This window comes from Oncorhynchus keta, chromosome 6, assembly GCF_023373465.1.
Source record: "Oncorhynchus keta strain PuntledgeMale-10-30-2019 chromosome 6, Oket_V2, whole genome shotgun sequence".
Classification (NCBI taxonomy): Eukaryota; Metazoa; Chordata; class Actinopteri; order Salmoniformes; family Salmonidae; genus Oncorhynchus; species Oncorhynchus keta.
In genome coordinates, this window is record NC_068426.1 from 22316239 (window position 1) to 22328245 (window position 12007).

Consider the following 12007-nt stretch of genomic DNA (forward strand, 5'->3'; position numbering starts at 1 on the left):
TGAGAAAAGCTCTGCTTTGTGAATGACACTTTCTTATTCCAAGAAGCAGAAACAAAGCATGGATCCTTTACATGAATCAGCGTCTCCATGTCGAGATGGTTGACAATATGGAGAAAAGCTTTATCTGGAGAATGAAGTGCTCTTTATTCAAGTAACAGAAACACAGTATGGAGACTTGACATGACATCACCTGCTTTTTTCCTCCCTCCTTGTCACTTTGACAGCCTTGCTCTGTTCTGTGGAGTTCCCCACATTTCCAGTGAGCTCATGTTTTCAGACTACCACCACAGCAGTCCCTCAGGAATGTGCAGAGAAGAATGAGGGAACGGATTAATGTTCCAGCGCCAGCAGCCTCAATGCAGGACTTTAGCATTGTGCACAACTGTGACTGAAGACCATACATGCCTGGTCTGGCCTGTAGCGAATTAACACTTTCCATCAGCTGAGTTTTTTGTCCTGACTCGTGCATTGACTGAAAAGAACAAGTCATAACCTCTGAATAAAGCCTACCCCTATTCCCTCCTTTTCAATCCCATTAACTTTCGCTGGTGGAGTCACAGCTGTGCGACCCAGGAAGTGTTCATAACGAGGTCCATTAGTGGTATTACCTGCATCCGGCTGCCGAGGGGTCATGGGGGCAACAGTGGACCAAACGCACAGATTAAATTACCCCAGAGGGAAGGAGGTTTGACCACCATCCCCCACACAGGAGTGGTCCCAAGGGAAGCAGACATTAGGGCTGCTGGGAGGTTGGAATTGGAATTATCCATGTTATGTTCCAGTTCACATCCTTACCTTTGATCCCAGCCATCACAACAATTCCCAAGCAGGGATTTCAAAGACTGCAGGGACGAAGCTTTGGAGGTAACATCATTTTGTGTACATTAATGTTTGTATACAGGGAAATCATGGGGAAAGAATAGAACGAGTGGTTGACAGCGCTACCTAGAGAAGATATCTAAATATCCCATATCCACCATGCAAAGTCTAGTTGAAACTGTGGTAGATACACAAAAGAGGAATGCATCTAATATAATGACCAAAGACCAGACAAATAATGGTGGCTAGCGATGTTTACACCATCCTCCACTGCTGTTGTATTTCAACTGGGAGAAATAAACTCAATTTATGTGAGTGGAAGTGGTAGCCTCAGTGTGTTCTCTAAAGCCCTGCGGAGTATGGAGAGACACCCCCGCTGTTCTGAGAGGAAAGCAGAGACACATCCCCAGGGCTATGCTAGTGGCAATGTAGTCTAAACAGGTACAACACACATTCGCCTGAGTCATCACAAAGACATTCGAAGCTGCCTCAACGCCAGTTGAAAAAAAAGGAAAAAGAAAACGTTGGCACAACAATACACAGAAGGCTCCCTCTTCAGACAGAGCCTACAGCGAGGTATTCAGGACACACAAAGCTTTGCCATGATCTCAGCTCCACCACCAAACACACAATGCTCAGAAGGTATTTTACATGGCAACCTGGAGTTTGTGTTTAAAAGATTTTTAGAATAGGCAATAGGGCAACCTCATCTGTTGAGATTCAAACCAAGGTCAGTGAAACACAAGAATTGATATTCCTTGACTTGGTATGAATCAATAGAGCGTATGAATCAAAGTGGTATGAATCAATAGAGCACAAAGCGGGCAGAAGTGTATGCATTGAATGGGTAAATCACAAATACAGAATGTATAACCACTGGACAAGGGTAAATAAAGAGAGTGTTTCGTGTGTGTTACAAGACAAGCCTGATAATGAGAGTAGTATGGCTGTGGGTTTAGCAAACAGTTTAAACAGACAATGACAAACTCGTTGCATTATTCAGTTGGCACCATTGGTACAAATGTTCATCTTCCACAAGTGTAACAGATTTCCATAGGGCATAATAGGAAATTCACACACTACCACCCCTGTCATCACTTTGCCTCTACATTTTCATCACCATAACAGAAAATAGGTTCACTTATTTATTTTGATGATTTCTAACAGTCATGTTCAGAGACAGACTCAGGTACCACTTGGAGTGGTTGAGTAATCAATCTTTCGTCAAGAGCCCAGAAATATAATGGCCTCTCTTCACCTCCCCTTCATTTGGCAGTGAGGCAGTGAATTAGTGTGTCCTTTACATTAGAGCACACAGCACACACACTGACCTTTTCCATGTCATAAATCACAACCCCCTGTTGTGATGCCAGGATTTTGTTTAACCTAATTTGTCACAGAGGAGCCCCCCTCCCACCCACTCTCACTGCAGCCTCACACTTGGGCTGTGGCATGGGATTGGTGGGAGGATCAAAGTGTGTCATGCAGCCCTTGTAATCATGAAACCCACTAGCTATAGAAGCACATGGTTGACTAGGCTATCACACACACACACACACACACACACACACACACACACACACACACACACACACACACACACACACACACACACACACACACACACACACACAGAGTCAAAGAGGTCCCACATAGTGTGCCAAACATGTCAATAAGAGTATCGTTTCCATCAATCATAAACCATTTTTTTATGGCACTTTTGAGGTGTCTCGACACCACAATGAGGGAAGACGTGCCGCATGGAACAATAAACGTTGTAAACAAGCTAAAGGTGTGAGAACGGCAAACACTTTTCAAACTAAATGGAGTTGGATGGGAAGAAAGCCATTCAACCCCACCTCCTTCAGTGAATGAATATCAACAGATAGGAACCCATCATCCATTTACTGTGGCCATTTTACTGACCTCTCACCGTAACCCAATGGCAGTTGTTCAGTAGTCTTTTTTTAGGACAGGCATCAAGAGGAATCACAGTTCAAATAGATCTATGCCACAACCCAGTTTCTGTCCGCTGAGCCATTTATGTAAACCTCAGAAGGCCGTGGTTAAGCACGCCCTCATTTTGGAATGGGGGACCAGGATGAACTGTGATGACAATATGGGGTGACACCAGCTCTGAGGATGTGAGGCACATCACACACAGACACATTATCACATGGAAGTGAGGGGGGCCCGTGTTATGAAAAAGTTGCTTAATATGCTGAGGTTAGTACTCAACTAAGCAGCAAGCCACATTCCAAAATTGACTTGAGCTTTCTGCCCACTCAACTGTGTTGACACAAAGCCATATGCCCTAACCACTGGGCAAAAACGGGTTGAAACAACGTGGTTTCCATGTCATTTCAACCAAACAATTGAATTCAACATGGTTGGGAACAAAGAAAATTTTAATCAAAACTAGACGCTGAACTGAGGTCTGTGCCCAGTGGGTAGTTTCCCCTCAACTTCAAACCAATCAACAGTCTCCTGTCTCAACACTCTCCTACCAGTCTCTTCCACTTTGCACCTGAGTCACAGAATAAAGGAAAACCTCTCAAATAGTTTGGTATTTCAGTATTACCACGGGCCTATCGAGACCATGTGCTAACCAAGCCTTAGTAAATGTTCCACTGAACTATAAAAAGCTGCTGCTGCACTGCACACACCTTCCACTCGCATGGCAATTATTAAATGTGTCTAATTGTAGCTTATCTTAGAATGATTTAAGTCAATTACACATCATGCAATGCAATATTATGGCCCCTGTGGGTTGTGGAGGACATCTGGAACTATCAGTAGTGCTCAACAGTGACACCCATTGATTGCAAGAAAGTACACATTTGGGCCAAACTGTACAACACTTCCTCCTGTACAGTTGTGCTGTGGACTGTGGAAAACTGTACAACACTTCCTCCTGTACAGTTGTGCTGTGGACTGTGGAAAACTGCACAATACTTCCTCCTGTACAGTTGTGCAGTGGACTGTGGAAAACTGTACAACACTTCCTCCTGTACAGTTGTGCTGTGGACTATGGAACTGTTGCATGATTATTGAATGTGAACACTGAGCAAATTTCACTCTGAATAACCATTTATGCATGCAAAGACGGTTTCAAAACCAGGTGCATGGAAGGCAGGTTCACCATTTACCAATAATGACAGTGATATGCCAGTGACATAGGCCTTAGTGCTGTGTATATAGCTAATTGATCCCTGGGGCACTGACCTATGCAGTTGTATAATGCTACGCTACACGTTTTCATGAGGCTAAGAGAAATATTGCAGTTTTAAAGCTAATCTCCTGCTATTCTACACTTTTTTTTTGCCATAGAACCGATTTCTTTAAACTGTTTTGTAGCTCATCTTATGCTTTTGTTCACATTTTGTCATGAGGCTGAACGAAAACGTTGCAGTTTTAAAGCTAATTTCCTGCCATTCTACACACTTTGGTATCATATGCTATCTGGGAGGGCAACCTCCATGGAGGCCATGGGGCGCGTGCCCTGCGTGCCCGTTCGGTAAACCGCGCGACCTTGACATACCTGGGACATCTGGGGTCTGAAGTTGATCTCCTTTAGGTCCACAGACCCCGGTGACAGGTTGTGCAACATCTGGCACAAGAGCACTCCGTCTCGTAGCGCCTGTGCCAAGTCGAACACAGCTGCAGAAGGCCACACGACCCGGTGGTTTGGGGGCAAAACCTTGCAGTCTATCAACCACCGCCCGCATTGCCTCCACTCCTCCATGTCAGCTTGGGGGGAGAGTTCCACAACCAAATTCGACAGCCGCCTCAGTGTGCAAAATTCAGCTGCTTCCAGCGCGCAATGGAAGCAATACTTCCACCAGTGTTGAAATCCAAATCGTAATGAAAATGTTATTAGTTGTATTTTTTCTCAACGTAATAGTGAAACTGATAACTTTATAAATACGGTAAAATAATGTTACACTTTAGTTTTCCGATTAAGTTTCTATTATTTGCTCCAGCTCACAATTTGTCCAGCTCTGTTCAAATAGACTATGTTCAGTGCAGAATAGTCAGAATATGTCCAGTTCAGTCTTTTGGATAAGTGACGTGAGTTTCTGACCAAAAACATGCATAAATTCACGACAAAAATTGAAAAAAGTTGATGTAATGCGTAAATTCCCTTCTAAACAGACAGAGCAATGTGAACTACCGGGAACACACATTTCCTTTTCTTCATTCTCAAAGTTGGTTTTGCATATCCAAACGGTGTTGAACAGTATAATAATAATATGTGCCCCAATCTCTTCTTTTCTTGTGTATTAAAGCCTACCAAATTTCACTTTTGAACCTATTGTGTAAGCATGCTGTCCAAAACCGATGTCTCCGGAAAAAAGACTTTGAACAGCTATGGGAATCTTTTCAGTTCTGACACTGCTTACAGAGCGACATTCCGTTGTTTTGCGTAGCAACCCAGAGTTTCTAGTTGTTCAGAGCTTCTCTATACACTGTCCTATGCTGCTCTGATATATAACAATTGCATATCAATGTAAAACACGATGGTAAATCAAATGTCCCTTCTTACGACGCCCCACTCAACATCCAGCCTATCCACAATGCACTCGAAAACAGATTTCACTAACTCCAACAGAAACATGTATAGGAAAAAAAATCACGTCTTTCTCGTCATTCTTAGAATGCCAAACACCCACAAAGAAACGTTTAGAAATGATCCAATAAATCGTTTCTATGTTATTTCTTGTTTCCTCCTTGTCTTCTCCCTCCTCTTTTTCGTACGGATTGTGATGTTTTGCCAGCCTGGTCTCACCGACTTCAAGTAACATAGTAAACGTAAATCTGGTACACTCAAATTAGTGGGATATGTTACATTTATACGGTGGATGGGTGGGCATATACTGCAAACATCTGGCAACCCAACCTGGTCTCAAAGCATTTTGAATGATTCTTTATGTAAATTCGAGACTACATTCAGCAAGATATGTTACAAATTACAATTGTATGATATGTTACAAAATTGCTATACCTACAATATGTTACAAATTTGCTAAATGTATGATATGTTACAAGTTCCAATTTGTTGTTAGCTTGGTGGCATGGGGTCAGGGTTAAGTTTAGGGTTTAGTTTAGGAGTTAGGTTAAGGGGTTAATGTAAGGATTAGGGGCAGTAGCGGTTTGTGGGCAAAATCATGGGGATACCAAGCCAGAAAAAAATAAAACATATGTGTTGTGATAAATGTGTTGTTTGCTCTCTAACCTGTTAGTTCATATGCCTTGTGACCATGATATAGGCCTAAGGCCGAGACAATAAGAAGACACAGCGGCAGAATACATTTAACCACACCTTTGTTTCATCACAAAAGCAGAGAGCAACCTGTGTCCAGTGAAGGCCACAAAGCATATTTTATGTAACAAACACTTACATGGCCTACAGCATGTTCAAGAAAGTTAATGTTTCCGACATTTTCAGACTGCTAAACAACTATTGATTTAGAACCACAGAGATTTACTGCAAGTCGCAAAGTTAAACAGGAGCTACCCCCACTATTTTAGCACCACTATTTTAGCACAATTAATCCAGCACCACTATTCCAGCACCACTATTCCAGCCCCACAATCCAGCACCACTATTCCAGCACCACTAGTCCAGCACCACTATTCCAGCACCACTAGTCCAGCACCATTTCAACATCATCAAATCACCTATGCTTAGTCTAAACAGTGACAACTAAAAGATAACAAAAACAATTTAGTCCAATCAACGTAAGCTGAATATGATGTGGCTGTCAATGGTTCTGATTTGTGTATGTGTGTGTGCGTATTTGTGAAAGTAGAAAAAACACGTTGACTCAACATACTTGTGCTCCTGAGTGGCGCAGTGGTCAAAGGTGCACAATTGGTCCGGTGTCGTTAAGGTTTGGCCAGGGTAGGCTGTAATTGTAAATAAGAATTTGTTCTTTTAACTGACTTGCCTGGTTAAATAAATACAACTTGTTGAGAAATGCCATCCTCCTCTTCCATGTTGATGAAAAGGTCCATGACTTTCATACAGTACACACTTCTATTTTTTGTTGTCCTAGGCTACCTGGCTAAAATGTTGAATACAAACAGTCCAGTTATGCCCTCAGTGAGACTATCAAACAGGCAAAACATCAGTACAGAGGCAAAGTGGAGTCACAATTCAATGGCTCAGACACGAGACCTATGTGGCAGGGACTCCAGACAATCACGGATTACAAATGGAAAACCACCCACGCCTTGCAACACCGTTGTCTTGCTCCCGGACAAGATATACACCTTCTTTGCCCGATTTGAGCAAGACATTTAAGAGTGTTAACCCTCGCAAGGCTGCTAGATGGCATCCGTATCCTCAGAGCATGCGCAGACCAGCTGGTTGGAGTGTTTAAGGACATATTTAATCTCTCCTTATCCCAGTCTGCCGTCCCCACTTGCTGCAAGGTGACCACCATTGTTCCTGTACCAAAGAAAGCCAAGGTCATCATGAAGTGCTTTGAGAGGCTAGTTAAGAATCATATCACCTCCACCTTACCCGACACCCCAGACACACTGCAATGTGCATACCACCCCAATAGATCAATGGATGATGTAATAGCCATTGCACTGCACACAGCCCTATACCATCTGGACAAAAGGAATACCTATGTAAAAATGCTTTTCATTGACTACAGCTCAGCCTTCAACACCATAGTACCCTCCAAGCTCATCACTAAGCTTGGGGCCCTGGGACTGAACCCCGCTCTGTGCAAAAGGGTCCAGGACTTCCTGATGTCCAGCCCCCAGGTGGTGAAGGTAGGCAACAACACCTCCACAACACTGATCCTCAACATAGGGCTCCCACAAGGGTAGGTGCTCAGCCCCCTCCTCTACTCCCTGTTCACCCATGAATACGTGGCCACGCACGTCTCCAACTCAATCATCAAGTTTGCATACGACGCAACAGTTGCAGGCATGATTACCAACAACGATGAGACAGCCTACAGGGAGGAGGTCAGGGCCCTGGCGGAGTGGTGCTAGGAAAATAACCTCTACCTCAACATCAACAAAACGAAGGAGCTGATCATGGACTTCAGGAGACAGTAGAGGGAGCCTCCCCATCGCCGGGGCCGCAGTGGAGAAGGTGAAATGCTTCAAGCTTCTTGACGTACACATCACTGACAATCTGAGATGGTCCACCAATACAGACAGTGTAGTGAAGAAGTGCAACAGTGCCTTCTTTTGCCTAGGCTCCTAAGACCCTCACCGCCTTGCATGGCAACTGCACCGTCTGCAACCGCAGGGCTCCCCAAAGGTTGATGTGGTCTTCCCAACACATCAGCGGGGGCGCACTGCCTGTTCTCTAGGACATCTACAGCACCCGCTGTCACAGGAAGGCCAACAAGAACATTGAGGACCCCAGCCACCCGAGCCACTGCCTGTTCTCTAGGACATCTACAGCACCCGCTGTCACAGGAAGGCCAACAAGAACATTGAGGACCCCAGCCACCCGAGCCACTGCCTGTTCTCTAGGACATCTACAGCACCCGCTGTCACAGGAAGGCCAACAAGAACATTGAGGACCCCAGCCACCCGAGCCACTGCCTGTTCTCTAGGACATCTACAGCACCCGCTGTCACAGGAAGGCCAACAAGAACATTGAGGACCCCAGCCACCCGAGCCACTGCCTGTTCTCTAGGACATCTACAGCACCCGCTGTCACAGGAAGGCCAACAAGAACATTGAGGACCCCAGCCACCCGAGCCACTGCCTGTTCTCTAGGACATCTACAGCACCCGCTGTCACAGGAAGGCCAACAAGAACATTGAGGACCCCAGCCACCCGAGCCACTGCCTGTTCACCAGCTATCATACAGAAGGTCAGTACAAGTGTATCAACGCTGTGTGACTGAAAAACAGATTCTATCTCAAGGCCATGAGACTGTTAAATAGCCATCACTAGCCAGCCTCCACCCTGCACTCTGCCCTGAACTTAGTCAGAAAATATTTACCAAATTAACTAAAGTAAAAAATAAAATAAATTAACAATAAAATATCAATAACGAGGCTCCACAGAGGGGGTACCGGTACCGAGTCAATGTGCGGGGTTACAGGTTAGTCGAGGTAATTTGTACTGTACATGTAGGATTGGGGCAAAGTGACTTTGAAATAAACAGTGATTAGCAGCAGTGTAAAAACAACGGGGGGGTCAATATAAATAGTCCGGGTGGCCATTTGATTAATCATTCAGCAGTCGTATGGCTTAGGGGTAGAAGCTGTTAAGGAGCATTTTGGACCTAGATTTGGCACTCCGGTACCGCTTGCTGTGGTAGCAGAGAAGACAGTCTATGATTTGGATGACTGTAGTCTTTGACAATTTTTTGGGCCTTCCTCTGACACCGCCTAGTATATAGGTCTTGGATGGCAGGAAGCTTTGCCCCAGTGATGAACTGAGCCATACGTAGTACCCTATGTAGAACCTTGCGGTCGGATGCCGAGCAGTTGCCATACCAGGCGGTGATGCAACTGGTCAGGATGTTCTTGATGGTGCAGCTGTAGAGCTTTTTGAGGATCTGGGGACCCATGACAAACCTTTTCAGTCTCTTGAGGGGTAAAAGGTGTTGTCGTGCCCTCTTCACGACTGTCTTGGTGTGTTTGTACTGTGATAGTTGGTGATGTGGACACCAAGGAGCTTGAAACTCTCGACCACTCCACTGCAGCCCCTTCGATGTTAATGGGGGCCTGTTCGGCACTCCTTTTCCTGTAGTCCACAATCAGCTCCTTTGTCTTGCTCACGTTGAGGGAGAGGCTGTTGTCCTGGCACCACACTGCCAGGTCTCTGACCTACTCAACTATATGCTGTCTCATCGTGGTCGGTGATCAGGCGTACCCCTGAGGGGTCCCAGTGTTGAGGATCAATGTGGCGGATGTGTTGTTAATAAACCTTACCACCTGGGGGCTGCCTATCAGGAAGTCCAGGATCCAGTTGCAGAGGTAGGTGTTTAGTCCCATGAACCTTAGTTTAGTGATGAGCATTGTGGGCACTATGGTCTTGAATGCTGAGCTGGAGTCAATGAACAGCATTCTCACATAGGTGCTCCTTTTGTCCATGTTGGAAATTGCATTGTGGAGTACGATCGAGATTGTGTCACCTGTGAATCTGTTGGGGCGGTATGCAAATTAGAGAGGGTCTAGGGTTTCTGGGATGAAGCAAGGTAAAACATGCCAGATTATTTGAAGTAAAGTAAAACGTTCAGGTTTCACACAATTATACTTCCTCAAGCTCACATTGCAAAGCTATAGGCAGGTTTGTTTTTGCATCCGAATGGCAAATGGGAGGCGCACTTTATGAGTTGAGATTGAGAAATAAAAATAGCTCCTTTTTAACCGTGGCCACCAAAGTTTTCAACACATGATTGATGACTGGGCTTACAAAAGCAGGTTTCACTCCAGTAGCCTACAGGCTTTTTGAGGAGCTACTCTCGCGCTGTCTGACAGGAATAGGCTATTCCACTCGTCAAACTAGGCTCTGTATGATGTGCATGTGTAATAAATAAAATGCATGTTGAATAATGAAAATACACAAGTGCCAATTTAATTAAGTCAAACATGCAACCTTTGGGTTGTTAGACGTTTGTGTTTACGCTCACCCATCCACACTGAACAACCACCTTCCTTTTGTTTTTGCCCTAATTAACTTTAAGTCGATTTGGATAAAAGCGTCAGCTAAATGGCATATATTATTATTATTATTATTATGTGTTATGTAACCATACCAAACATACTAATTTGAGTGTCCCAGATGTACTTTAACTGTGTTATGTCTAGTCTATGAGACCAGGTTGGGCAACCAAAAGGTTGTGTGTTCAGATTCTTATCAAGGACAACTTTAGCATTTTAGCTATATTAGAAACTACCTACTACTGTTTAGCTACTTTGTAAATACTTAGCATGTGAGCTAAACCTTCCCCTAACCTTAAACCTTAACCTTACTTCTAACCTTAACCTTAAACCCTAACCTAGCGAATGTTAGCCACCTAGCTAACGTTAGCGTTAGCCACTAGTAACCCAGCTAAATTAAAATTCATAACATATGGTACGAATTGCAATTTGTAACATATTGTATGAATTGCAATTCGTAACATATACGAATTGTAATTCATAACATATAATATGAAATTGATGATCGACATCCACAAATGAATACACACCATACGAAACGTATCATATTTATTGGAGTGTGCCGTTTTTAAGTTTACTATGTTACGTCTACCACTGAATCCAGGTTGGTTTTGCAGGCACACTCCCCGCCATGCTATTAAAAGGGTTTGAGAGAAAGCGTGAATACCCTTCGCGGTAGAGGGCTGCGATGTTGAATGTGGTTTCGGGTGGTTCTGGTTATGCACGCTCACGTGTGGTAATGATTTTTATATGAAGGAAACTTCAGCTAAAGTATTAATTATTACTCCAAGTTGGTTGCATTGCCATGACAAAAGTGAGAGCCATGCAATAAAGAAGAAAATAAAATGACGCTGCCTTTGATGTGTGTGGCGCTAATTGAGCAGGGGCTCTATCTGTTTCACTGTTCACAACAAAAATATGATCACTATGATCTTCTTTCTTGAATCGCTGGATGACATGCAACCTCCAAAATAATTCCTGAGATGTAAAAGGGACAAGATAACACAGTTTAGATGGAGTACAGCTTACATTTGTAATACAGCTTATTACTGTTAATCTAAAAAAGTGGCATTCAGCTCTCCTTCGTGTCTTGGAATGCTGCAGGGGCCTTATTACATTGCCACATTACAAGGATGATTTATGGGACAATGTATGGATCCGAAATAACCTCAAGAGTGCAGGTGTATCATTATGTGAGTGAAACTTGACCAGTAATCCAATAACACTGAATTGAAACTGATACAGTACCACAAATATATACATACAAATAAATCAACAAATTAGAAATATGATAATACAGGTAGAAATAAACATTTGTGTATACATTTGCCACAGCTTTGGCGCTACCGCATCCTGGTCCCAGCATGCCCCGCCAACTCTCTTTGCAATTTTGTGGGGTAATTTTTTTTTCACAATTCAATTTACTCAAGCTATAGGGTTAGCCTATCATATTATTTGAAATGGATGAAGGCTACGTCTGTTGTGTTTTGTCATGGACTGTGGCCAGCTACAGAGTGAGGGGTGGCCATAAGAAG

At 43.8% G+C, this 12007-nt stretch overlaps 1 protein-coding gene across 16 annotated transcripts in view; it reads right to left on the bottom strand.

The window, feature by feature from the left end:
- The window catches only part of LOC118384852 (guanine nucleotide exchange factor VAV2-like), a 250935-nt gene extending 245361 nt beyond the window's left edge, over positions 1-5574 (bottom strand). For all 16 annotated transcript variants that reach the window (XM_052521125.1, XM_052521123.1, XM_052521124.1 and 13 more), the window contains exon 1: positions 4361-5574. In XM_052521125.1, coding sequence (XP_052377085.1) covers positions 4361-4564 — 204 coding nt within the window. In that variant the 5' untranslated portion in view covers positions 4565-5574. The remainder of the gene's footprint in view (positions 1-4360) is intronic.
- Between the last annotated feature and the right edge of the window lie 6433 nt (positions 5575-12007).